This window comes from Citrus clementina, unplaced genomic scaffold (genome assembly GCF_000493195.1).
Source record: "Citrus clementina cultivar Clemenules unplaced genomic scaffold, Citrus_clementina_v1.0 scaffold_5, whole genome shotgun sequence".
In the NCBI taxonomy this organism is placed as follows: Eukaryota; Viridiplantae; Streptophyta; class Magnoliopsida; order Sapindales; family Rutaceae; genus Citrus; species Citrus x clementina.
Window position 1 is genome coordinate 37,076,873 of NW_006262201.1, and position 25,581 is coordinate 37,102,453.

The 25,581-nt window shown below is 35.5% G+C and overlaps 5 protein-coding genes across 9 annotated transcripts; 1 reads left to right on the forward strand and 4 right to left on the reverse strand.

The window, feature by feature from the left end:
• Nucleotides 1-477: 477 nt before the first annotated feature.
• LOC18040168 lies at nt 478-2,017 on the forward strand. The gene is made up of 2 exons (XM_006434067.2): nt 478-1,310; nt 1,392-2,017. The coding sequence occupies exons 1-2, from the start codon at nt 644-646 to the stop codon at nt 2,015-2,017; spliced, it is 1,293 nt and encodes a 430-aa protein (XP_006434130.1). The 5' UTR covers nt 478-643.
• A 2,002-nt stretch (nt 2,018-4,019) lies between these two features.
• Nucleotides 4,020-7,689, reverse strand: LOC18041275 (pentatricopeptide repeat-containing protein At4g08210). Its single transcript, XM_006434068.2, has 3 exons — nt 5,360-7,689; nt 4,845-5,025; nt 4,020-4,703 (listed from the first exon to the last, which is right to left on the reverse strand). Exon 1 carries the CDS (start codon nt 7,656-7,658, stop codon nt 5,580-5,582), a length of 2,079 nt encoding a protein of 692 aa, XP_006434131.1. The 5' UTR covers nt 7,659-7,689; the 3' UTR covers nt 4,020-4,703; nt 4,845-5,025; nt 5,360-5,579.
• Nucleotides 7,690-8,789: 1,100 nt separating this feature from the next.
• On the reverse strand, nt 8,790-14,757 carry LOC18040372 (O-fucosyltransferase 10). 3 transcript variants are annotated; one of them, XM_006434070.2, is made up of 10 exons: nt 14,162-14,757; nt 13,604-13,691; nt 13,397-13,464; nt 13,091-13,179; nt 12,310-12,507; nt 11,892-12,096; nt 11,624-11,791; nt 10,851-11,018; nt 10,014-10,204; nt 8,790-9,506 (listed from the first exon to the last, which is right to left on the reverse strand). In XM_006434070.2, exons 1-10 carry the CDS (start codon nt 14,588-14,590, stop codon nt 9,323-9,325), a joined length of 1,788 nt encoding a protein of 595 aa, XP_006434133.1. In that variant the 5' UTR covers nt 14,591-14,757; the 3' UTR covers nt 8,790-9,322. The 3 variants fall into 3 exon arrangements, with proteins under 3 accessions (XP_006434133.1, XP_006434132.1, XP_024040480.1); XM_006434069.2 differs by lacking the exon at nt 12,310-12,507; XM_024184712.1 differs by lacking the exons at nt 8,790-9,506; nt 10,014-10,204 and adding an exon at nt 10,214-10,711.
• A 4,260-nt stretch (nt 14,758-19,017) lies between these two features.
• On the reverse strand, nt 19,018-21,203 carry LOC18040373 (ubiquitin-fold modifier 1). 3 transcript variants are annotated; one of them, XM_024185019.1, is made up of 5 exons: nt 21,082-21,203; nt 20,892-20,989; nt 20,132-20,164; nt 19,807-19,854; nt 19,374-19,651 (listed from the first exon to the last, which is right to left on the reverse strand). In XM_024185019.1, the coding sequence occupies exons 1-5, from the start codon at nt 21,147-21,149 to the stop codon at nt 19,590-19,592; spliced, it is 309 nt and encodes a 102-aa protein (XP_024040787.1). In that variant the 5' UTR covers nt 21,150-21,203; the 3' UTR covers nt 19,374-19,589. The 3 variants fall into 3 exon arrangements, with proteins under 3 accessions (XP_006434134.1, XP_024040787.1, XP_024040788.1); XM_024185020.1 differs by having other exon boundaries at nt 19,374-19,662; XM_006434071.2 differs by lacking the exons at nt 19,374-19,651; nt 19,807-19,854 and adding an exon at nt 19,018-19,367.
• A 2,507-nt stretch (nt 21,204-23,710) lies between these two features.
• LOC18040323 (pathogenesis-related protein 5) lies at nt 23,711-24,938 on the reverse strand. The gene is made up of 3 exons (XM_006434073.2): nt 24,855-24,938; nt 24,105-24,768; nt 23,711-23,991 (listed from the first exon to the last, which is right to left on the reverse strand). The coding sequence occupies exons 1-3, from the start codon at nt 24,913-24,915 to the stop codon at nt 23,850-23,852; spliced, it is 867 nt and encodes a 288-aa protein (XP_006434136.1). The 5' UTR covers nt 24,916-24,938; the 3' UTR covers nt 23,711-23,849.
• Nucleotides 24,939-25,581: the final 643 nt, after the last annotated feature.

The window sequence follows — 25,581 nt, forward strand, 5'->3', positions numbered from 1 at the left end:
AAGTACAAAGCTTTATTCCATTAGCACGTGGGTCTCGCATAATTTTGATGCAAAAGGAATCAGGCAGGCTTTCCCCATAAGAAAGAGCCCATTATGGAGTAATTAGTGAGTCTCTACCTTGCTGTCGACGTGCGCACTATGCCCGAAAAATCCACCTTGGAACATTAACGGCCCAAGTTAACCCATGACTCGACCCGATTAAGCAATAATGATCGTGACCGTCCATTCCGTAGATAAGACCATGCACTGACCTTCTGAAATCTGAATATATTATCTGAGGCTGAATATATTAACTTTGACAATAAATCTCTGACGAGTATTTTAATTTATGGGACCATTAATATCTTGACCATTGATCCGTCTCTCAGGTAATTCTACGGTCGGATATTGATCGCTAAGATTCATGGACACAGCAGTAGATCCATTTCTATATATCAAACTTTTGTCCATATCAAAAGAGACCCCAAGAAGCTACAATTCTAGAATCACTTCTGAGAGGAGCTTCGGCTGCATAGTTGTCTTCAGTTCTTGTCTCTTTCAAGGCAGAGAAAATGATACCGTAAGTTAAAAAAAAAAAAAAAAAAAAGACCACCAAAAACATTTTTTCTGCGTAGCTGAAACATCGTTCAAGATTTATTTAACAATGGCAAAACCTAGAAACCAAAGAAAGCACTTGACGGAAATGCAGCAAAGCAAAAAGAACCAGCCACAGAAGTCAGAGAGGCCGCCACCTTCTTGGGCTGCTGTGAGAGGCATTTTCACTTGTAAAAATCTCCAAGCACCGCAGCAGCAGCAAAAGAAACCTGAGCAGCACCAGCAGCAAGAAAAGAAGCAGAAGCAAAAGCAGCAACAAGATCAAGCCACTGACGAAACAAGCAAGAAATGCAAGAAAATGAAGTGTTCAGGGTCATTATGCAGCAACACAAAGGTGATGCAGAGGCCAGAAGCTGCAGCTTCTCCAGAACTCCAAAGGAAAAGGGCTTCAATGGGTTCAAGTGGTAAGAATGAATCCTCAAGCAGATCCATGAAAACTCCTCTGTATGAACTCAATGGCGCCAATGGGGTTATTTCCTCTACCAATTCTTCACTTTCTGTGTCTTCAAATTCCTCCATTGCTGGTGGAGGATCGTTCAGAGGAATGCCATTTAGAAGACTTTCTGGCTGCTATGAGTGTAGAATGGTCGTTGACCCTGTTCTTGGATTTGCCAGAGACCCTTCTCTCAGAGGCAGTATTTGTTCTTGCCCTGAATGTGGTCAGATCTTCATGAAAGCTGAAACTTTGGAGCTTCATCAAGCTGTTAGACATGCAGGTACTTCACTATTATTACTTTTTCAATTTTCTTGTAATTTTGTCCTGTCTCCTATCCTTCCTAATTACAAAAAATTCTCAGTGTCTGAATTGGGTCCTGAGGACACAAGCAAGAACATTGTGGAAATCATATTCCAATCAAGCTGGCTAAAGAAACAAACACCCATTTGCAAGATCGACCGAATCCTGAAAGTCCACAACACTCAAAGAACCATAGCCAAGTTTGAAGAGTACAGAGACTCCATTAAGGCAAAGGCCACCAAGCTCCCAAAAAAGCACCCACGCTGCATAGCAGATGGCAATGAACTCCTTAGGTTTCACTGCACCACTTTCACATGTTCACTTGGCCTAAACGGATCCTCAAACTTGTGCAACTCAATACCACAATGCAATGTGTGTAGTATCATCAAGAATGGCTTCAAAGTTACACAAGAAACCAACAAAGGACTCCGTGGAAATGGCATTTTGACAACTGCAACAAGTGGGAAAGCTCATGATAAAGCTGGAGTTGAAGATGGGAGTGATGCAAGGGCAATGCTGGTGTGTAGGGTAATTGCGGGAAGAGTGAAGAAGAGCATGGAGGGTAACCTAGAAGAATATGATTCAGTGGCTGGTGCCATGGGCATGTACTCTAATTTGGATGAATTGTATGTGTTTAACCCTAAGGCTATATTGCCTTGTTTCGTTGTAATCTACAGTGGGTTCTAATAATTTGTTAAGTTTGTTAAAACATTTTGTTAATTAAGTTAATTACGTTTCTTGTTTCTTCTGGTTGTTTGATTCTGTAGAAACATACAAGAGCTTTGATTAGTTGCTTGTGTATGGGGAAAGCTTGATACAAAAACACCAGCAGCTTGAAGACACGGGATGGTGTGGCTAAACCGTGAATAATTAATTTGCGGGTCCAGTCCAGCTTCGAAATATCAACTTTATGAAGAATCAATTAAATTGTGACTCGCCGCGCTCGTTCACCCAATCCGAGACTTGGTATTAATTGCACGCATTGGGCATATAAATTGAGATGAGGATTCTAGTAATTAACATATATTTTCGTTTCGGTAAATGGTGCTCGTTTAAAAGCTGGGGAAAGGTGATAAAATATCATATATTATACCACCAAATGGATAAATTTATAAGACTATTTTCGAAATTACATTAAAAGTCACAAGTAAAATAATTTATTCTCACCTTTTCCAAAAGCTTCATTTTTTAAAAAAATTTAATAGATATTTTATTAAGACTGAAATCTATTCATATTAAAATTAAGAAAATAATTATTTTAGAGCTGTTATAAAATGAGAGAATAAATCACAAATACACATGTAAAGTAATAAATAATAAAAAATATATTATAATTTTGATCGTATAATTATAAAAACATGTTTTATATTAAAACAATTCTAACATAGTCTAACCCTAGAGTTAAAAGGTGAACTAAATCCAATAAATAAAGCATGGGTTGAAGGTCTGTTATGCAGGTCTATTAAACCTAACTTGAAAATTTGGGCCGAGATGAAGAGACGAGTTTATTGAGATTACTTTAAAAATGTACGTCAATTAAGATGAGACCTACTCTCATAAAATTAAGATTACACCGTCCTCAAAACCCAGGTGTACATGGAGGTGAGAAACGTCCAACTAATGATGACTTAATTAAAAGGGTAAAAAAAAAAAAGAGCTTATGAAAAAAATAGCACCTAAATGGCTTTGTGACATGTCCAGATCAATTATGTTACTCAGCAGAATCCGTTCTTCGCAGTACTAAACATCGCTGGAGTTAGATACTGAAACACTGAACTTGTATTACAAATGTTCTCTACTAGTTCTGAAAAATTATCAGGGGGTAGAGCCTATATAGAGACCATTTTTATTATTCTGCGGAAGTAGTAGTGGTACAGCGTGTGCAGTGTGCTGCCGTTTTGATCACTGGCCTTGTTTTGTAGCCTGTGGCGACGGTCGCGCCTGAGTTCTTGATGCGAGAGCACAATTCCTCCCCTAGATTTTGCCATCTATTTTGACTCTTGTTCTGTACTCATTACCTCATGATTTGTAGTGGTTTCTTGATCTTAGATACATTAAAAGTATAAGCATAATTCAGTATGGGCTTAAGAAGCACTGCTAATAGCCTAATACTATACTAATAAACAAATTCCACTCATTAATATTTTAAAGAACATGATTTATCGTGCACTAATCTTTTGGATTGAGACCACGTAAGCAAGGCCACGTAAACTTTCTTGTTAGGCCATGTAAATGTAACTGGTAATCACTGCTCTAGCATGATGAATGATGATGGGGCAGCTTTGGCGCCAAAAATTGTGTGGGCCGTAGGTAGTTTTTTTTATGCAGCTTTTGTGGCAATGCTGTTGGTTATTACAGTCGTTGAAAGGAGTAAAAAGAAAGAAAACACACACGCTTGAAAGAGGAAGTTCAGCTGCCCAAGCATCGCTCACTGTGAGGATTGTGGGGAAAGTGAGAGAGGAGTCTGTGTTCATGAAATGATTGAAGATGAAAGCAACGTAACAAGAGAAAGAATAATGTTTATAACTGAAGGGGAAAAAAATGCAACATAGCAAGTGCAATTACGGGTTATATTTTCTAAATTTCATAAAGAAGCGAAATAGTAATAGACCACGTAATGCCGTAAGTCCGGATTTTTACAAAATAAAGAAATGAAATAAAAAATTTGGTGATCTTATCTTTATCATAGATGTACCCAACTCTAGTAATCTATCTGTAAGACAGCCCACTGGCTGAGCTCAGACGCATGGCACACAGCAAGAGAGATGACAAAGTTGCTGGGCATGGGGCTATTTTTTGACTGACTACATGAACCTGGTGGAGCCTGGCCATTTTCTTGTTATTTGACATAATGACATGTCCCCGATTGCGGGGCTAATTGGCTAAAAGGCTGAGCCAAGGGTAACTGGTAACTGCTTAGAACCACCTTTACCTCATCGTCTACCACTACCTTGAAGGATCTTTCTTGTTGGGGACAATAGGATTAAACAAATGTGCATGCATTCGGAGGAGTATTAGGGCTTGCTTATAGATACCATTAAGCTCTAGCTTTTCGAAACGAAATGACAATAAGATTAGTTTGACCTCGCCCATTTTAGGGGCGGCCTAAGCGGCTAAGCCTAATGCCTGCCACTAGAAAACCAAGCATATAGTGCACACCATAAAAACCTAACAAAAAAATACATTTACCATAATTTCAGTTTGTAATTGTAATTAAATGTAGGGATGAAGCACTGTTTTACTCTTGCCCCATGATTGATTCGTACAGTGTCACTTTTCTAATCCCTCTCTACTACCTGCTCCGACAAAAGTTGAGTTGTGTAGGGAAGCCTTCAGAAGGAATCCTGAATTGAACCTGACTTGCCACTTGCCACTGAAAGAACACCATGTTTAAAACAATGGAACCGTGACAGAACAAAACAAAACCAAAAATAGACTTATACAAGTATAGCCGCTGTCAAACATATCAGCACACATGTAGAACTAGTAAAAAAATATGAGAGAAGTTGCTAACCTCCGTAAAATTGTTTTAGGTGTGTGATGAATGGATGATAGATCAGCTAAATGGAAGCGCCCTAAAGGCGCTGCTCTCCCCCATTCTAATTCTAACTCTCTTTTCTTGCAGGGTTCACTTTTCAAGTGGTCCTCTCTTTTTCTATTTTTTTCTAAATGCCTCGTGCTTGCCACAATGGATCCTGTTTGAAGACAGCAGGAAAATGAATCTCAGCAGCATCATTCAACAAGTAAATATTTGCAAATATATACATTCACACTCAAGACAATAAGAAACCATAACTCAGCACACGCCAAATGATCAGAGAAGAATAGGTATGGGAAACTAATGCCAAGAGCACAAATGAAAAAGTAAAATGAACAAATGTGGAAAACCATTTGCTTAAATTACTTTTATTTCCATTTTTCTTGAAATGTTCATAAAAGGTTTGCCTTTCCTGTATATAAAATTTCAACTTTGAGTGAAGGATAGAAATCAACATCAGATATAAAACGAAAGAAAGAAAGTCAGCATACCCACAAACTGAACGTGAGATCTTTTACAATTTTCAATAATTGAGATCCTCCAACTGTAATATATATCACAATTTTCCTGCATCTCCAAGTTTCATTACCATGTAGTACCTTGGCAGCTCAGAACGAAACAGTTCTGTGCATAATTATCAATGTGGATCCAATTAATTACAATATTTTGACAGGATCCAGTAAAATATATGATGAAACATAGGAAGAATTGTTAACTTGAAACCTCAATCCAGCTCATTCCAGCTTTTTTCTCGCCCAGTTTCTTACCAGCTTTTCTCACTTTGCTTAAACTATCCCACATTCCCAATGTAGCATAAACATTTGAAAGCATAACATATTTGGAAGGGTCTTCCGGTGATGTTGCAAGAAGTTGCTCAGCAATAATACTAACAAGTTTAGTATTATTGTGAGTTTCACAGGCCTTAAGCATGGAGGCCCATATGGTTTTATCGGGTTTAAATGGCATCTCAGCAATCAGTTGTTCTGCATCGTCGAAGCATCCAGCTTGACCAAGAAGATCAACCATGCAATAATAATGTTCTAAATGAGGTTCTAGTCCATATTCAGGTTTCATAGATGTAAATATGGTCCATGCCTCTTCAACCAAACCAGCATGCCTGCAGGCAGAAAGAACACCTAGAAAGGTGATTTCATTTGGCTTCAATCTGGATTGTATCATCTCTTGGAAATATGCAATAGCTTCTTTTGCTCTGCCATTCTGCCCACACCCTACAATGATCCCAGTCCAAGACACAACATCTCTTTCTGGCATAAATTTGAACAGAGCTAAACCATCGTCAATTTCACCACATTTTAAATACATATCAATAAGAGATGTTAGTGTAATGTCCTCTTTTTCAAACCCTCTCTTGACACAGAAAGCATGAACCTGCTTGCCCCTTCGAAGAGACGCTAAACATGAACAAACTTTCAGAACACTTGAAATAATAAATTGGTTTACATCCTGATTCGAGTTAATCATGTCTCTGAACAGCAAATAAGCTAATGAGTTCAGTCCATGTTTAGTACAGCCCATGATCAAACCAGACCAAGCTACAACATCTTTCTTGGGAAGCCTATGAAAAAGTTCCAATGCACTTTTAACATTCCCCAGTCTTGCATAAAGGTCAATGAGATTGCTTCCAACAATATAATCTAACTCATAACCGCTAGTGACAATCAAGCCATGTACTTGAAGTGCAAATCTAGAGTTAAAGTTGAGTAAGTTGATGCAGGCCTTCAGAGCACTAGTGAAAGTGTAAGAATCAATACACATACCAGAGCTATGGATGTGTGAAAGCAGAGTGATAGCTTCTTCATTCTGTTCGTTAAGAACATACCCAGAAATCATAGAATTCCAAAGTGCCACATTGCCATATGCAGAGGCAGCCCAACTTGAATATTGATCAAATAGCTTTCTTGCTTCACATAAAACATTACAATTTGAATACATATCAACCAATGCTGACAGGGTGAAACAACTACATTCAAAACCTGACTTAATAACATAACAATGAATTTGTTTTCCCATCTGCAACAAATTTTGATAACTGCATACTTTAAGACTACATGGTATCGTGAAGTCATCAAGCCTTAAATCTTCTTTGTGCATCATAACAACAAATTCCAAGGCTTGCAGACTTCCATTATCTGCAAAACCGGCAACTATAATATTCCAAGACACATCATTCCTTACGGGCATTTGATGAAACAAACTCACTGCTTCCTCCATTAAGCCCTTTTGACAACACCCTGAAATGATAGTGTTCCAAGAAGTGATATTCGCACTCGAAAGCTTATCAAAAACTTTCTTAGCATGACTTAAACTCCCACATTTCACATACATGTCCAAAAGGGTATTCATCAAAACCGTGTCGTACTCCAACTTCTCTCTAGTGATTCTTTCATGTATCAATCTACCCAGGTCAAGATCACCCGAAAGAGAACATGCTTTTAAAACTGCAGAGTACATAAACCCATTCGGCTCCACTGAACCATATTCTAACATGTGATTGTATAACCTGATAGCCCAGTTAGGTCTTTTGTTGCTTGTATATGCAGTAACCATGGTGGTCCATGAGACAATATTCTTGCGGGCCATTTCATCGAACAGTTTATGCGCATCATTTAAGGACGTGAAATCCGCATACATCGAGAGCAAATTGTTGCCGGTGAAGATATCTTGAGACAGCCCATATTTGATTATTCTACAGTGAAGTGACTTCCCTTGTTTGATAGATCGACGTTGGCCGCAGTGTCGCAAGGCTTCCACGATACGCCTTAAGTCCATGGTTGGCCATGAAGAGTAGGGAGCGCGTAGGTTGACATTAATATGGATGTTGAGGAGTTAGCTGGGTAATTGTTATATTATTAGTAATTACAATATTTTTTAACTTCAAAAACAAAGATGAATTTAGATATGCCTAATAAAATGGAGCAAGGGATTCTTGGGTGCACTTAAGGGGTTAAATATTTTATTACATGTTTGGCTACTTTGTTTGAATTGAATTAGAGAGAACTAAATTTAAATTTACTCCTCAAATCTTGGGATTAATAATCCCAATTTATAAGTGGGTTTAGATGGGATTAAAATAAGAGAAAAAAATTTATTCATATTTCTTTCATAAATAACAATATTTTTTATTTGTAACAAAAATTTAATTACTTAATTAATTATTTTATTCATGATTTACTTGAATTTATTTTTTATTTTGTTTTTATAGTCTAATTAAATTGGTACTTTTACTACAATAAAATTAACTATTTAATAATTTGTTATAATAATTGATTGTATTAAATTTAATAATCACCAATGTAATTTTAAAAATAATCATGGAAATTAATAATACAAGTAAATAATTGATTTTATATATACATTATTTGCTAACTTTTTGATAAAATAAAATAAATCTAAAATATCTGATAAAAATTAATTAAATAATTAAATAATTTTATTAATTTATATTTGTTTACTACAATTATGACTACCCAATAACTAATTTACTACATATTTAATGGTCTTGTTAATTACCTTTAAATTAATTTTAATTATTATTATTAAATATTCATAAATATTATTTTGTATTTAAATATAATTTAACATTGTCCAATCCGATATTATGCCAAACATAGTACAAGATATAATACAATTCAATTTAATCCAATCTAACTTAATCCAATCCTAATAATTAGTTCAATTCAATCTTGCATATGAAACGTAATCTTATGTCGTTAGATTGCTAGGGTAGTGAGGACGTGGGATGATGTGATTTAGATTTTTGAGCAATTGGGATAAAAGTCACAGTGGTCAAGGAAAAGTTCATGTGTAATAATAATTAGTTTCAATTCATCTATTTAACAACTACAAAAAGATTACAAGAAGCAAAACAAATGGTAAATCTGTTACTAGTAATAGGAATTTTGAGAAAATCTAGTCTGCTCAGCTAGTTTTAGTTATCAATAAATTTTGGAAAGATACAAGTAATTCTGTAATTAGGAAAAATTGCCACACCAAATATCAGGAAAAAGTTAAAAAGAAAGAAAAAGAAAGCGGGAACTTCAGACATAATAATCTATCGAACAAGACTATATTATTGGGGGGGATTGTGATTTGATTGGATTGGAGCCGGCAAGTTGATTTGATTTCCACTTTATACTTGAATTCTCAGTATTAACTTCTGCACAACACACCAAACAGTTCTTTTCGCAATCCAGCTCCTATATGCACAGCTTGCAGTTCAATTCTGGATCTTGTTAAACTTCAAACGTCACATAGAATAGCTTGGATACCTCTATGCAAGAAGCAAAATAATTACTTGGGATGAGGAATTCCGTGGACGATAAAAATTGGAAGACCAGCATCCATCCTGGATAATACTCAAACCTTCAAAACTATACAAGTATACCATTTGATATCTGCACCAGATGAAGGAAACTAGAAAAATCTCCAGATTGTTATCTTGCTGGCTGTGTCAATTGGAGTGTTGTATTATGTGATTGCTGGAGACACCGACATTCTGGCAAAGGGTATGTGTAAATGGAAGTTTTCCTATTGATTTTTCTAACTCTAGGTACCATAATTCCCTTGCGGTCATTTTCAGAGAGCATTATTTCCATCTGATCCTTGAATGTTACCCAGCTGCGAAACCAATCAACAGATATTTTATGAATCAGTGACCAATCAAAAATGTACTGGAATCTGCTGAAAGTCCAAAGATTTATAAACCGAGAAGTTGCAATTTCAATGCATTTGGACCCAAAACATTTCATGTTTCTGCACACTTTAAGACTCTCCTCACTTAACACCAATATTCTTTCAATCACCTATCAATTTACTTTATAATTAGTTAGATCAGTACAATCTATATACATATCTTATATTTCTCAAGTGGAGCGGTGCAATTTTTTATGCTCGTGGCACAAGGCCGTGTAAAATCAAAAGGTCCTTCATCAGGAATTTTTTTTGCTTCAACAAACAAGGAACTTGTTTCCATTTGCAACCTATTTTCTACAAAACTACTATCTGTTTAAACATTACTAAATCTCAAATAAGCAGATTTAGAATTTCAAGACCATCATACTGGGACAAATTCCAACATGTTATTCTAATGATGGGAAGAAAGATAAAAATACAAAGGAAAAATACCTGATATTCATGTCCTGAAATAGAAGAACAAGCTTGCGTTTATCAGGATTAATAGTCTTTGAGTGTCCATCAAAAAGGAATCTTCTATGGCCCATTAAAAAATGGGGAAAGTTCCCACCATGAGTTGTTACAAAAACTTCACTAAACAAACAAACAGTGTAGTCCAGAGCAGCCAGCCTTGAAGAATACCCCTGCCAACAATCATAAAACAGGATCAATGGTCTGCAATGGTCAGTAGGAAAATAAGCTGCTATAGTGCCATCTGAAAAATTAGTTGTGTCAGACACTCAGATTAATTGGAAATTTTTTCAAAGACATTCAGTTGACCCTCTCATTCACTCAGCAAACTAACTTGGAAAGCAAGACATACTAAAACTGAACAGAACCACAAACACTGAGTGGATATGGTCACTGTTTGATATTCCATTAGCTGTTGCAACATCTCTCCATTACAAATCAATAGTTTTACTTGAAATCATTATTATAGCATCAAGTCAAACATCTGGTCCAAGTACTAACACACCGGCTTCATATATTGACCACAATGCTCTACCAGAGATGAAGAAAGAATGGAAGTGAAGTCTCTGACAGGGGAAGGGCAAAATGAGATGGAATCAGCTGGAACTAGTAACCACATCTCTGGCTTTGAAACACAGGCTCTTAAAAATAGGGATAGGCAAGGGAATCATTTTCCAGACCTACAGAGTCGGGGTATGGCATGTCAAAATAATTCCATTGATAATAAATATATTGTACCGCAAGTCAATTAGCCAAATAACTGGATGCACTCTATTCAATACTCAAACAGGTTTATGGAGAGGGAGCAAGTATATTTACCTCAAAAGGAGCAAGTTCATCAGGTGTTGCAAGAGATTCCTTGGTATAAACAAGGGGAAACATCTTAAGTAATGAAGCCAAGTGTCTTTCTGCCTGGTAAATTTTTCCCGAGGCTAAATAAATTGAAGTATTATTATCAAATCCCATACCACGTAGCATCATCCCAACCTATGCTGACAAGAAAAACATTTTGAGAGAGTTTATTATCTGGACTATCTGTACAGGCTTGTACAGACAAATGTATATACAGTAAAAATGCATGCAGAATTAAGCATAAGACTGTTCTCCATTCTGGACTGCAGTAGAACCAAGACATCAGAAATAATTTAGATGGGAAGTAAAGAAAATTTGAATGGAAAGTGAATATGCAAAATCAAGTACCAACTCCATACAACATGCAGAGTAAATTTATTGTGTAGAAATAATACAACTCAAAAGAGGATTTTAATTTTAATCATCTTCTCTTGAGATTTTTCTCTATATAATATATACCTCTCTTCGTTTTAAATTAATGGCGATAGTATTTCTTGATCAGAACTATAGATCAAATTTTGTAAGGTACTTCCTCTACTCTTGTCGAATCTCAAACCATGTACTTATTAAAGATGCTACTAGAATAAGGTGAAGACCAAAAAAGACCTGTGGACACTGTAAGTAAAGCATGATAGCATTGGTTGTAAAGAATAAAAGTGAATAAACCAGACAGTCAGATGATGCTCACATCAGTATTCCAGATTCCAAAAGCAAAAAGGAGAGGTAGAATAATGAGGTACCTCCAAGGGGGTTAGAGGACATTTTCCATTTATTCGATTAAGACCAGGTAAGATGACACGATCTTTTCTCTTAAACTTCCCCTTCCACCATTTTTCTCGAAACATATCCATTTCCAATTTTTCAGCCTTTCCCCCATCATACAAACAGCATGAGAAGGCTACCATGTCCTAAAAGTGCACATGATTGTTAGACAAAGTACTCATAATTGTTATTGAATATTGAACATTATAAAATAACTAGTATAGATGTAACAAACAGTATGCATACCTCCTCAAACCGAAGGTGAATGGAAACATACTTTCCACCAGTCCCTGAACTCTTCTCAATCATTCGCTTAACTAGCTTTTCTGCCAGTGTTGATATTGGATCAGAGAACCTCAATGCTTTATAATTAGCCATGCATCTTAGCAATTGAATATGAGGTGGGACATTCATTGCCAATCTATTAGCAAATGGGGCAATGCGGATAACCCTGCACCAAATGTGACCAATAAGAAACAATCTAGAAATATCATTCAACAGGTTTTTGGTTGGGAATAAAGAGTTCCGGAAGGTTGGGATCATTCAGTAATTTGCTTGCTTTATTCTCAGCTCACAAATTTAACTGATTTTCGGGGATAAAAGTGAACCCATTTAGTTGAACATGAAGAAAATTTAATAAGGGAATTAATGACTCAGAACAAACCCTTGCTCTCGCAAAACAGGATAAACTTCTCCCATATAATAACTAGCAGGAGCCCAAGCTTGGACACGGAAGGTTGGAATATTAGTCATATTGTAATCATATCTTTCCATCAAAAGATCAGGTAACTCTCTAACCACCTTTATGTAGCCATCAAGTGTTGCTACAAAGTGATCTTCATCATATATATCTCCAAACTCACTGTCAAAGAAAATAAATTTTATGCTGTAAATGGGTGTATCTAAGGAAAAATACACTCCAGAAGAAAATCATATTAATTAATATAGGGGGAATAATATGCATATTATGAATTCTCCCTTCAGAGAACACCTAAATTCTTGCTAAAAATACATTGTAGATTGCATTTGTTTAAATGTTTAGTTGAACAGAAGGATGCTTGGCTAAACTAGACAATGAGAATATCAATATTTTGATCAAGGATCCTCATGCATTTGGCTGAGCAATTTAAAAAATAAGATCTCTGCAAGCTCTATATGAATAAAGTTTTGCTTGTAAAACAATCATAACATCTACACTATAGAAGAGTTCTCAGCCGTCAGCAGAGTCTATCCTCATGTCTCCATCACTTAACAATAACAATAGTAATTATATCAAAACTTGATCATAACTAACAAAACAAAAAATATTTTTTGGCTAAAAGTAAAAACATAATGAAACAGGAATATTAACAAAAAGATATCCAATATGTAAACCAGAATCTAGCACAAATATCCTTTTACTGAAGTTTGAGACAGAAACAAATAATGGCTCATTCGCTAACTACCTTGGATCCTTCCAAACACTGTTAAACTCAAAACGAGGGATGACAAGTATTGCATTTAAAAGTCCAGCTACAGCCACTGCATTGCAGATCTGCAAATGATAAAAAACTTTGAAGATACACTTAACGAGAAACAGAATCTATTAAGCATGTGAGTGTCTGTGTATTATGTTGTTATATTGTGAAACTATGGTAAATCCATTTGGTTTCTTGGAAGATGGATGAGAAATTTTGGGGAAAAAAAAGAAAAGGAAAATCTAGAACAAATAGCACAAAGATTAGTAATCAACATCAAAAGTAACAACTTACTGCAGAACGCTGTTGGTTAAGACCACCATTAGCTTCGACAATCAAGAAACCGCTAGGGCCAGGGGACTCTGAAATTTAATGGATATATATATATATATATAAGCTCTCAGCACCACTTCTATCAAACTATCAATTTTCATGGGAAGACCATGCCTTAACATGTTAAAGCAGACCTTAATCAGGATGAAAGATAAGAAATCACATTACCTTTTTCAATGCCGAAATATCTTCCAACAGTTGAATTCAGGCAAGGTTTCTGCACCTTCAGTCTCTTGTATTTCCATACAGAGGACAACTACAAGTAGAAACAGAGAGAATTTTAGCCTACTACTGAAACATCTTAATTTACGCCATAATATCCATTCATCAATCAACATATAATCACCAACTACATTTTGGTTCTCTACTTGATTATGAATATAAAGCCACATCTCTCAATTAACCCATTTGAGAGGAACTCAAATTCCCACTTTTAACCTAACAAACAAGAATGAGAAGCACCGATTTTTATCTAATTCTAAATTTCAAATTCAAGAAAAGCAAGGAAATTAATAGCTCGCTTTACTTTAGTCACATTAACCGTTAACAAATTTAATCCAGTCAAGAACTAAGTTTTCAATTTTAGTCTTTTAAATGCCAAAAATAAAGAAGTAAATTTCGAAAACATAAAATTTCATTCTCGGTGCTTTCTTTTCCTCACCATATTTTCTAAGCAAACAAACAGAAAAAAAATAAATAAATAAAGTGAGGAAAAGAGAAACGAACATCAATGGCTGACGAATTATCGGACTGAATTTGATCCCAAAGCTTCCCAAATATCTCGTGACTTCTGTAAACTGAACCTGGAACGGGAGTGTGGCCCACAAGTCCGGCAAACGGGCCCACGCACATGATGAGGCCCAAAACGTACAACAGACACAGCAGCACCAAATACCGGAGGTTTCGACGGAAAATAAAACTGACAGTGAGGGCGAAGCTATCACGGCGAAAGAACGAGAAAGACTTGGTTCGGAGCCGGCGTCGGCTATGGGAAATGCTAGCGTGACGACGCGGCGACGGAGGCGGACTCGGTGAGTTGCTGCCGCCGTTGCTACTCTCGCTACTATAACCGCCGCCTCCTCCGCCAGAGGCAGCGGCATTTGTATTCTGTTGGTGGTAGTAGGGCTTCGCTTTCATGTTTTTGTTAGTGGCCATGCAAGTCTCCACTATACACACTCTCTTTGTTGCATATGCTTTATGCGCGAAGGCTTAAAAAAGTGACCTGTTTGTTCTGATCTCGGGAGATTTTTTAACGGGCAACAGTGAAGAAAGAGAGAGAGGGACACAGAGCGTGGTGGCTTGGCTTGTAGCTATGAAGATGGCGTACGTTCCTTGTTCGTGCTGCCAGTGATATTTTATCATCCATAAATTTTATTTGGAGTCATAATATAGAGGTCCCTAACGTTTTGCTAAATTACTTATTAAAACAAAGTTTGCATCCTCTTATACAAACCTTTGCTTTTAAATTCTAGGGTTGATCAAGTGAGTGACAACACTTATTAGATCACTTATCTTAAATTTTATTTAAAAATAATTAATTAAATATTTAATTTAATGAGAATTCTATTGAAAATCTAAACTCAAAATTGACATGGACAAAAAGGTTGAATATAGTTTAATAACCTTTAAATTAATTCACATTAAATTTTTGTTCGTGATTAATTCAATATAATTCTCATTTTTTTGGTTAAATTTTATCTAAGTCATGCCTTAATTTCTCTATGATTTGTCAGTGAAAATAAAACCAATATTTTAAAAAATATATACATACATACATACATACATATAACAAACCGATTAATTTAACTCAATTTAGTTAATTATTAATCTCAATATATAACTATTAAATCATTGATAGTTAATTTTACTAATTTTTTAATAGAATCTATGCAATTTTTTTAATTTACTTCCATAACCAAATCTTATTTTAAAAGCATCCAAATTAACATCAGTAGATGCAAAAGGAGATCATATCCCTACGACCTTTACTATCGTTTTAAACTTCCTTACTTCCTATAAGAAAAGAAATGATGTCTTAAACTTAAAAAGATGTGTACTCTTGCTACACCTTTATACTAACTTGAGTTTCTCTTCCTTACCACAATCATATGTCTAATAAAGTAAGACTAACCAGTACTAGCAGAGATTTATTCCTCACTTGCTTATACTCATGAGGCCGTGAAGTGTCTTCAGTAGTGGGGAGATTTGAACCATCCACCGTAAACATAAGAAAAAGTATCAAGTATCAACCAATTCAATTGATAATATAGACTTGCATGAAAAGAATTATAATTTATACATGTAATTGTAATTTTTAAAAAATCAGGGCCTGAATGGCTTACTCCGATATTTTCTTTCCCGCGCTAAAAGCGTTTAACGTGTCTTAATTCTTATTTAACCACTACTCTGAAAAAGTCCAACAGACCACAAGGGTATCTTTGGTGTTTACAATTACAATTTTTTTTTTTTTTAGCTCAACCAATCAGCAACAATTTCTTAGCTGCACCTGTCCCCTACTCAAAAGCGAACGTGCTTCACGGACTAGAGTCTGGAGGGCAGAGCAAGTCCAATCGGCGCTTGGTCACTTAGCCGAGCTGCGCTGATCGGATCCTAATGATCTTAATCATAATCATGATTCCTTATTCAAAAGCACCAAATTGGAAAAGGAAAAGGAACAAAAGAGCACTTAGGAGATACCGTATTAAATTGGGTGCACTGATGACAAATCCTAAATTAAAATCCAAAACGGTGCACTTAACGGAGAATGGTTTTGCCAGATAAGCAAAGACGAGACGAGCGGCTACAGCCGGTCAGTGTCAGCAAAGTGCGTCGCCTCGGGCACTGCTGCGTGACCCCACTTCGAAATCACTAACGGACAATTTTATTGTAAAGATTAGACAATTTTACCCCCCCACGCATCTGACAATAACTTTTTCTGTGACCCGTTTTGGCACCATCCAATTTAATACACTTTGGAGTTTGCTAGCATGGATCCTTCTCATTTTTTATTTTTTTTTCATCTATTTGCTCACAACCAGGTCCACCACACTATTTTTATTTATTTATTGTATTTTATCTTAATTTTAACTTCATCTCATAATGGGTCCCTATGTTTTCATCAAGATAATAATTTATAACAATGTTGAGTAAATGTGGTTAGTTGAGGAAGAGCAACACCATAAAGACTAAAGTATAAAAATGTTGAAAGTTATGGAGCTAATGTACCTGAAGTGAATTTAAAGGCTTTAAGCCTTTTCAACGTTTTTTAATGCTCGAATAGAATTAATTCAACACCAAACGTAGATGATCCATTACTTCAAAAGACTTCTAAGTTTCTTTCATGGCAAAAGTCATGTGAATTTCCAATTATCAATTCGCATTCTTATACGTATGGGACTCTGCTAGTGGATAATTTATATTAAATAATGATTTCAAAATAATATATCATGATAATACATGTATAGCACACAAAAAGCTAAGCTCAAATCCTAAAACATTTTTATATAAGATTTGATGTAAACTAGTTTCAGTAATTATGTGATTGTAAATACCACTTATAGTATCTTGAGCAATAGCCTCACGTAATAAAAAAAATCGTAAAACATTTCATAATGACAACTAATTTTATTGAATTTCAATTTTGATAAAATAATAATATTAATAGAGATTTATTTTTTCTTTAATTTATTAATTATTAAGGTAACGATAGAATAAAATATTATGAGTGCAAATTGTAGAGTGAGAGGCTCTAACACAATTAGGTTGTGAAGAAATTAAAAATAAGATCTGTATAAGATTAAAAAAAAAAAAGAGTTGAAAGAGTTCATACCTTTATTTTTTCATCCAATAGAATTTTATTTCATTTACATATATATTTTTCTTAAAAAAATTGTGCTTGCATATATTAGAAAAAGGGATGAAAATGTGACAATGATTTTAATTGACAGTTAATAACCTACATGGTATGTTCCTCTAAATAACAAGAAATTGGAGGTCCAGTGGCAGTGAGCGACGCGAGAAAAGAGGAGGAGAGAGAGAAAACAAGCGCTGAAATCACATGGTGGGGACTGGGGACACAAGGATCTTTTGGTGTGGGTATGATGCCGAAAAATGACATAAAAAGGAGGGTCCCGAAATCTCCTCCGAGACACACGCTCCTTCCTCCCTTTCGGGTCGCATGTTCACTTGTTGTGGGTTGTGCTTTACAAGCTGAATTTCATAGTTTAGTCCCTTGCCAAAGAATGTTTGCTCTATTGTTATTGACTCACAGAGGGCATTTCTGACAAATAGACCCAACAATCTTCGTTATTATTTCATCCTAATCTCATTTCTACAACCAAATTCAAGGGATAAGCCTAGTTGTAATAACGTGCAAACTACCCAGATAAATTAAGCTAAGCCGTAATGTATGATTAAAAAATTACAGTTTTTTTTTTCAATTATTTTCTTTTCGTTTTGTGGGCAGTGGGCGCAAATGAAAAAAAAGAAAAAATGGTTTCTATATTAAGTTGAAGGTGTTCTTACGTCTCCAAGATTCTTCCATATAATGGGAGACTTGGGCACGTGCTATTTTCATATATTAAACGAAAACACTGAATTTGCAAATACCCACTTGGACAAGAGCACGACCTTTTTATCTTTCAACGTCTCACTCTATTATTATTATTATTATTTTTCTTTTCCCGAATTCCTCAAGTATCGAAGACCCAGAAGCAATACCCAAATCTTTCAAAGTGGCATTATTGGTGCAAACCCCATTAATAACACTAAAAATGTTGTGAAATAAAAGTTTTCCTCTAAATACGTAGAAGTCCTATTGATTTCCATTGAGAGTTGAGACGTGGCACTGTTTTCAGAAAACTAAGATCGAAGCATATGCTGCTTTTCTGGAAGTCGTTGTTACTTGCAGCTGGAAAACGAATAAGTTGTCTTTTTGTTTCTTCCACAAACTTTAGTAGGAGACGCATTAAGTAATGTGCCAATTTTGGATCAGAGAGATTCAAAGCTACTTTTGGTAGATGAAGTGCTAAATGAACTTGTCCCCACTAGATGAGAGGTTTGGCTACGTTATTGTTGGGCGGCGCATTACAGTTTCAAACTAGTGTGGGTTGCCTAAAAGACTCAGGTTAGGTCGGCAGTACAATAGTAATACAGCGGTGCAGATGGTTGGTAGATTTTTGGAGTCTTGAAAACGAGATTCTCAACCACAACCAGAATAATTGGCGAATCCCTTACCATTTATAGTTCGTATCATATAACAGAAGGATCAACGCATACATACAAATAAGTAAGAGATATCTGGGAGGAATATGACGGATGGTTCAGCAAAGCAAGTTAGTTACTGTAATGAGCTAAAAAAGCATGCAAAAGGTACCACTTTCCCTTTGCATTTCAAGATTGAAAGCAACTGCATTAAACTATCACGATGACCAACTGTTACGCTTAAGGCTTGCATCATGAAACTCCAGATTCAGTTAGTTCTGGTATTTGGTACTTAAACCAGGCAAACGTACTGCAATCAAAAGTCTCTGCCTGCTCAAAGCTTATTGACTGTGTCTTCAACCCATAAATAACATCTAATATGAGGCCCTAAATTGGCATTGTGAGTCATTCTATTATTTATTTATTGAAATGATTACGGTGGTCATTACAGAAATATTCATGCCTCATAGTTTCTTCCATTCTTTCAAAACTACAAATACTTTGCCTTTCACAACACAAGGATAATCTTTACCCAAGAAGTATGATGCATAAGATATAACTAATTAACTATGCCCCCAACATGATGAAAACTAAAGCAATGGATTCAAATTAATCCAGGTGAACCGGTCGCTTCACTCCAACAATGATGCAGCTCCCACCATCCTTGAAGCACCAACCCTGTCACGGGGAATCAACCGAAGCTCGGAACCATGTTTGAGGAAGACATTGCCTGACAAAACCAGTGAAATTTATGTTTCACACAACCTTATTACATTCAATATTCCAACTGTCCGAAGCTAGTGTCAATAAGCCTACACAAAGAGGAACTTCTAGCTCATGTAACGCACAATCTTTACCAATGAAGTAAAGGAATGCAATACTCAAACTAAAACTCCCCTGTATATAACAGCCTCTAAGTAAATCCTGCAGAAATGGCCAGTCCGTTTCCGTCCTAAGTGATGGTAAAAAATTGTTTAAATTTCATCCAGGCCTCATACTTCTTCTTCTGGGTTCCTGATGGAATACTATTATGAACTGAAATCAGATGCTAGCAGGGTGGGGATCTTTAATAGGCCCAGCAAATTTTTTAAATAAGTATGTATGAATTTGAGCATCTTAGGATAAGACTTTTTTATCACTTCAGCCACTTGGCTCCTGCAGTTTCTAACCTTGACATTTTAGCCCCACAACAGCAATGCTGGCTCCACCCTTGAATTCTAGGTTAAGGATAGAGGGAAATCAATCATATTTAACAGGTGAAGTTTACAAAACAAGCAGAAGCTATGCTAGTCATTGATAATTTTAGAGAACAGTCAACATGCTGAAAACAGATATAGTGACTGTGTCTGTAATCTAAACCTTGTTTCTTATAATGCTAATGCTTCAAATTTTGTAAAATACCTTATTAGTTAGGGCAGGGAGTGCACAAATGATAATCCAATAGAGTAAAGCTTAATACAAAAGAAACAAAATCAAGAAAAATAAATAAAATACCTGCACTTTGCTGAGGATTGATTCCCACACCATCTGCAAATTACAGACAATGAATTTTGAGTGAGATTGGTAGAAGAACCACAGTGAAAACATTTGAAAATCTCAAACTAAACAATTGAAAATCCATTTTTAATAATAATTACAGGTGTGCAAATCTTACCTTACTGAGTTTGATTACCTAGACTTGTAAAATGAAAATCTTCAGTTACTGGAGATAAAAAATAACTAGAATGTTTGTCTTGGTGACATCAATCGTGTTTATCTAGGTCACATCAATCGCAAAGGGTAACCAGAAAAAACCAAATAGACATCCTTGATCAAAATTTTCAAATGTCCATTATGTTTATATTCTCTTATGCTTTTCAGGGTTATCAGATGGAAGAATAGTATCATTGCAACAGATTTTTTATCCAAAAGAAGCTCCTCCCCCATATTACAGAAGACACACCGTAAATAGCCTTTGTTTCATATTACAAATGCCAAATAAAACACTAGCACCGGCAGATCAATTTCCTATTTGCAGGGGCCACATACCATCGATAAAATCACGCTAATGTATAAAACTTTACAGAAATTGAATAAAAACCAATCTACTGAACATCAAATCGACAACCTTGAACCCTAAGAAAGGGAAAAATATAATACGAGGAATCAGGAATCATTAACAACATGTAATCTCTATATTATTAACACATACAAAATAAAAGTAAATATAACTATGAATATCAATAGAATTAAAGTAATACAAAATAAGATTTACCGTTGGTGATGATAGCGCTAGTTTGAGGAGGGACTTTGAATTCCTCGGCTGCGAATTTCAAAACGGCGGTAAACGGAGCCGCTTCAGGAACGCTAAACCTGCGATTAAATTGAAAAACGAAAAAAAGTTTATGAAAATTGAGAGAATTAGTTTAAGAAACATACTTAGAATATTGTATGAATTTACGCACACTTTGAAGGGAAGCTTAGGATCGGAGGTGAGCGTAACCTTGAAGGAGACCTTTCCACCAGACGCCATTTTTTTTAAATTAGTATTTTTCTTTTTCAGATATTAATCAAGGGTTTTTTTGGCTTTCTATGGAGGAAGAAATAATTTAAATTTCTGAATTGCGTATTTATAGCGAACGAAAACGCAAAAACAGAAAATGCATTGGGCCTGCCTCTGCTCATCTTCGATTTTGGTCCAGCTCGGTCCATTAAGGATTAATAAAATTATGGACGAGTTCAACTATTAGCATCCCTTTAAATAACTTTTAAAACCCTTCAGGTATTTAAGAATATAACCAATATTCAAACTAGGGCAGAGCTATTGGCAACCCCCATAGCTTCCTTTAGAAACCCCGTTTCTGAGCACACACCTATGAAGCATGAACCACTTTCCAAAAACCCCTCTTTTTTTTTTTTGAGACGACCAAAACCCCTCATTAATTTCAAAATTGCTCTTATCTCTTTATTTTTTATTTCAATTACTGATTTTCACTTTTCATCTTTCCTTTTCCATTCTAAAGAAAAGGATCACAATTGCAATCGTTGTGCTCCTGACAGTGCTCCCACTCAAAAGTCATTGGCATAGATCCTAATTGAAATGATTGTACATTGAGAAATTCTTATTATTTAACTTGTCCAATCCCTTTTGATATCATATCATTCTATCAATGATTTGCTCAACCTTGACTTAAATATAGTTGATTCGTTACCACACAACTAGACTTATATGCTATCTTTTTTAATATAAAGAATAAAGAAAGATTAGTCAATAAATAAGATAGATAAAAGATTATTATATATAAAAAATAAATAAAATCAAGGCCAGAGAGAGAGAGAGAGAGAGCTATTTGGAAAAGAAGTAGAATGAGATTAGTTTTTGAATAAAAAAGGGTTCAAAACTATTTTGAAATTGCAATTTATTTTGGGTTGTGGGAAAAAAAAAACAGGTTATTTTAGGAAGTAAGAGGTGTGACAATAGTACCACTCTAAAATTTTATGCAAAAAAATAAAAATGAATTCTAATTAAACCCACACTTGAAACACAAACAATTACTATGCTTAAAATCTAAACGCCCACAAACATGCAGATTTTTTTTTAATTTTATTTTCTTGTTCTTGACAACCTTTGACACCCATGTATCATCATCAACATTCTTTTCTTTCTTAAACCATAACTTAACTACATTTATTTTTTAAAAAAAATTAGACTGAGACGCAGTAATCATGCAAGGGAGGAAGTTGATCATAAAAAAGCTAAGATTTTTTTTTTCCCTGAATGGTAACTTCATTGAGAGCAAAAGAAAATTAACAAGTAAATGCTGAGGAAAAGTCCTTAAGTCAAAACGCATGCTGTTGCTAAGGAAAAAAAAAAAAACATGTTGAAGATTTTTTCATCTGGTTGCTTTCCACTTATGATGAGGGTTTTATTCGCAATTTCCAACTATACTAACAGAAAAAAATAAAATAAATCTAAATACTAAACAGTTCCCACCATTCTCATCACTCATTAAGTTTTTTCAAAATTAAGTTTTTTTTTTTTTTAGTTACATGCAAATCTAAAACACCAATCTAGACATTGATCGACATGGTTTAGTTTGTTAATTATATGATCATAAAGTAGTGGCTAATAGAGCGAAAAGAGAATAAGGTGAAAGGAAATCTAAAGAGGTATAATAAAGTAATAAGGAGAAAGAAAGAAAAATGTTGAAGGGGTTATTCAAGAATAAATCAGGGTTATTTTTTGAATTAAAGGGATTTCATGAGAAACTTTGTAATCTCTATACAATTTTAATAAGGTAAATAAAAAAATTAAAGGTATTTAAAGGAGTGACAATAGTCAAACTCATTATGAACGCAAAAAAAAAAAAAAAAAGTGTGTCAGAACACTTAAAGCCGTTATATTGAGATCCATTTATAAATTAAAAAAAAATCGTATATTTACTGTATAGGTATCCATCATTAATACAACGAGGTGCATAGGTGATAATCACTAAACTAAGAGTTATCTGCCTCATAATTAAAATATAGTTAAACCTCCAACATACAACAACTCAGCAGGTAATGTGGAGAATTGACAACCACCAAACTGAACAATATAGTTAGAAGTTGAAATAGAATTTAAATTTGGCTCTACTTAAAAACAGTTTTTACTTCTAGTCAAACTATAATAAGAATTCTACACTTAAAAAAAATTGGGAAATTTATTTGTTTTCTCCAATTGATTTGATAAATAGACAAGTAGCAATCAAATGACAATATAAACGACCATTTGACACTCGACAATTTATGACACAAATCCATGTTACGTACCACAAATTATTTGTATATTTAATACTACCGTCCGTGAGTTTATTAGTTTTAGTTAAAGTCCATCTGGGAGTGCCATGCTGTGGCAGCCGAGCAACAAACTTTGAATTTGGTTAGTATTTTTAAGTTATAATTTCTTTTTTTTTTATAATATAAACTCATGTATCCTCTTCGGCAGAAATCATAATCTTGAATTGCCTTCCCTCCTCTCTTATCAAGGTTTAAACCCAGTAATAAATGATTGCAATTGACATAATATGATTATATGGTTTTCATTGAGCGCCGAATCAATGCAAAGTTATATAGTTAACAAATTCATATTTACAACCACTTCGAACACGTATCTTGTGAAGAAACGGATACATTCTTCCCCAAGTTAAGAATTAAAAAAATTTCTTCGAACGTCAAAAACAAATTAAGATTTTCAAGAAACGATCCACAAGGCAACCATTATCATTATTCCAAGCATCGCCCGCCAAAGCACACCAGTCAACCCTTTCACGCCGTTCGATTTCGATCCGCTGCATACCAACTTGTTGTTGTGATACGTGCACACCGGCTGCTTCCTGTTATCAAAGAAACAAGCAAAGATCGTTCCATTAGCTAACACACTTCATATTCTAAGTTTTGAGCGTAAATTTAAAATGTCGATGGAGATAATTAATTGTTGCTCACTAACCTGGGGGAGCAAAAGGTGATTACATAATCAGTTCCCGCGCACGTAAAAATGCTAGTGGGATCATCATATGCATAGCTATAAGCCGTGGGGCAAGCGTCCTTGAACTTCTTGGAATAATATGTTGGTTGACATACTACGGGGTTGCCATAGACACCCCGGCAACAGTACTCATCGGTGTTGAACACGTCACACGCGCTCCGGCAGGCAACAGTCTTGCCTTTTGATTTTACGGAGAGCTCCGAGGGGCAGGTAAGCCTCAGGTCGCCGTCACAACCAGCAACGCTGCAGTTTCCCTTGCCATTTATAGGTTTAACGGACATTGGTAGGTTAAACCCATCAACAAGGCTAACATCGTAAAAATCAAGAGCGGAAAGGGTAAATTCGGCAAGTGTGGCCGGGGGTGCACCCGAGGCTGAGCATTTGAGGGACGTCCCACAGGCCCCGGTCAGGCATGAACCGTTACCGTTTTTATCAAACTTGCAGCCGCTTCGACCCCAAATCCGGCCGCTCCACCCGACCGGGGCGTTGAATACAATAGATTGGCCTGATTTTAGTGGAAAACCCCCGTTATTGAAGTTCTCACCTGGGGTAATCGCGGGCCAAATTGTTTCTTTGCAATCATTAACAATAGTGAAAACTCTTGCACTCTCGCCCATTCTTGCCCCTGCCAGTTCATCAAAATTACAATATTAGAGATTTCTCTCCATGTGGCAATAAGATAATTGCAGTACATTATGCAAAAAATAGTACCTGATGAGATTATGACTGAAATCATTACAAATGGCAAAAGGAAACTGAAACGTGAGGCCATATCTTTGTGTGAATCTTTCTTGCTGGGAGTTTGTGGGGTAGATAGAAACTGAAAGCAATGTATGCATATAAAGGGAAAAGAGGTTAAAGGAGAATACGTGTAGCCGGGGGAGATAGTAAAAAAATGAAAGCAGCATTGGAGACATTTCTTGGAGGGCTTTTTTGAGTTAGTGTGATTCTTTTCCTAATCCTTTCCAGTAAGTTTGTTCAGGTTCTATAAACTTTTTGTGCATCCGGCTTATTTACTTTCTTCCTTCAGTTGACACACTAGACCGACCGAATCTGCCTACTGACTCGAGGCTTGCTTTCTTCTCTTTTTTATTTTTATTTTTTTCTTCCAAGGAAAAGTTATTAAAACACAAGTTGGGCTCAGATAGCACAGTTCAAATTGTTAGAAAAAGCCCAAGCTTGGATCTAAAATTGCTTCAGCTTAAGTCCCAAAATTTTAGACAGGCTAAAGGAAATAGGCCTAAATTTTACGTTGTCATGGTGCTGTCTGGGGTCTTAGAAGTTCATGAATGGAAATGATCACGTGGGCCGCTTTCTAATCTTTTATTTGAGGGAGATTTGGATGTTGCTCATGAAAGACGTATTTATATAATTATATGATATCATTCACGAGCATGGCATGGCACCATCAGAATTCAGTTTTAATTTTTGCACGGCT

Bases quoted from the DNA above. Each gene is read 5' to 3' on its own strand.
- LOC18040323 (XM_006434073.2), bottom strand. From the start codon at position 24,915: ATGGCCTCACGTTTCAGTTTCCTTTTGCCATTTGTAATGATTTCAGTC. The intron at 24,769-24,854 runs GTACTATTTTTT...ATGAACTGGCAG, and splicing joins TTCAGTCATAATCTCATCAG to GGGCAAGAATGGGCGAGAGT. The intron at 23,992-24,104 runs GTTAGTGAGCAA...CTTTGATAACAG, and splicing joins ATCACCTTTTGCTCCCCCAG to GAAGCAGCCGGTGTGCACGT.
- LOC18041275 (XM_006434068.2), bottom strand. From the start codon at position 7,658: ATGGACTTAAGGCGTATCGTGGAAGCCTTGCGACACTGCGGCCAACGT.
- LOC18040372 (XM_006434070.2), bottom strand. From the start codon at position 14,590: ATGGCCACTAACAAAAACATGAAAGCGAAGCCCTACTACCACCAACAG. The intron at 11,792-11,891 runs GTATGCATACTG...GTGCACTTTTAG, and splicing joins TTCACCTTCGGTTTGAGGAG to GACATGGTAGCCTTCTCATG. The intron at 9,507-10,013 runs GTATTTTTCCTT...TTGGTTTCGCAG, and splicing joins TTTCAGGACATGAATATCAG to CTGGGTAACATTCAAGGATC.
- LOC18040373 (XM_024185019.1), bottom strand. From the start codon at position 21,149: ATGGCGTCTGGTGGAAAGGTCTCCTTCAAGGTTACGCTCACCTCCGAT. The intron at 20,165-20,891 runs GTAAATCTTATT...TGTAATTTGCAG, and splicing joins TAGCGCTATCATCACCAACG to ATGGTGTGGGAATCAATCCT. The intron at 19,855-20,131 runs GTATTTTATTTA...TCCTTAACCTAG, and splicing joins CAATCCTCAGCAAAGTGCAG to AATTCAAGGGTGGAGCCAGC.
- LOC18040168 (XM_006434067.2), top strand. From the start codon at position 644: ATGGCAAAACCTAGAAACCAAAGAAAGCACTTGACGGAAATGCAGCAA. The intron at 1,311-1,391 runs GTACTTCACTAT...AAAAATTCTCAG, and splicing joins TCAAGCTGTTAGACATGCAG to TGTCTGAATTGGGTCCTGAG.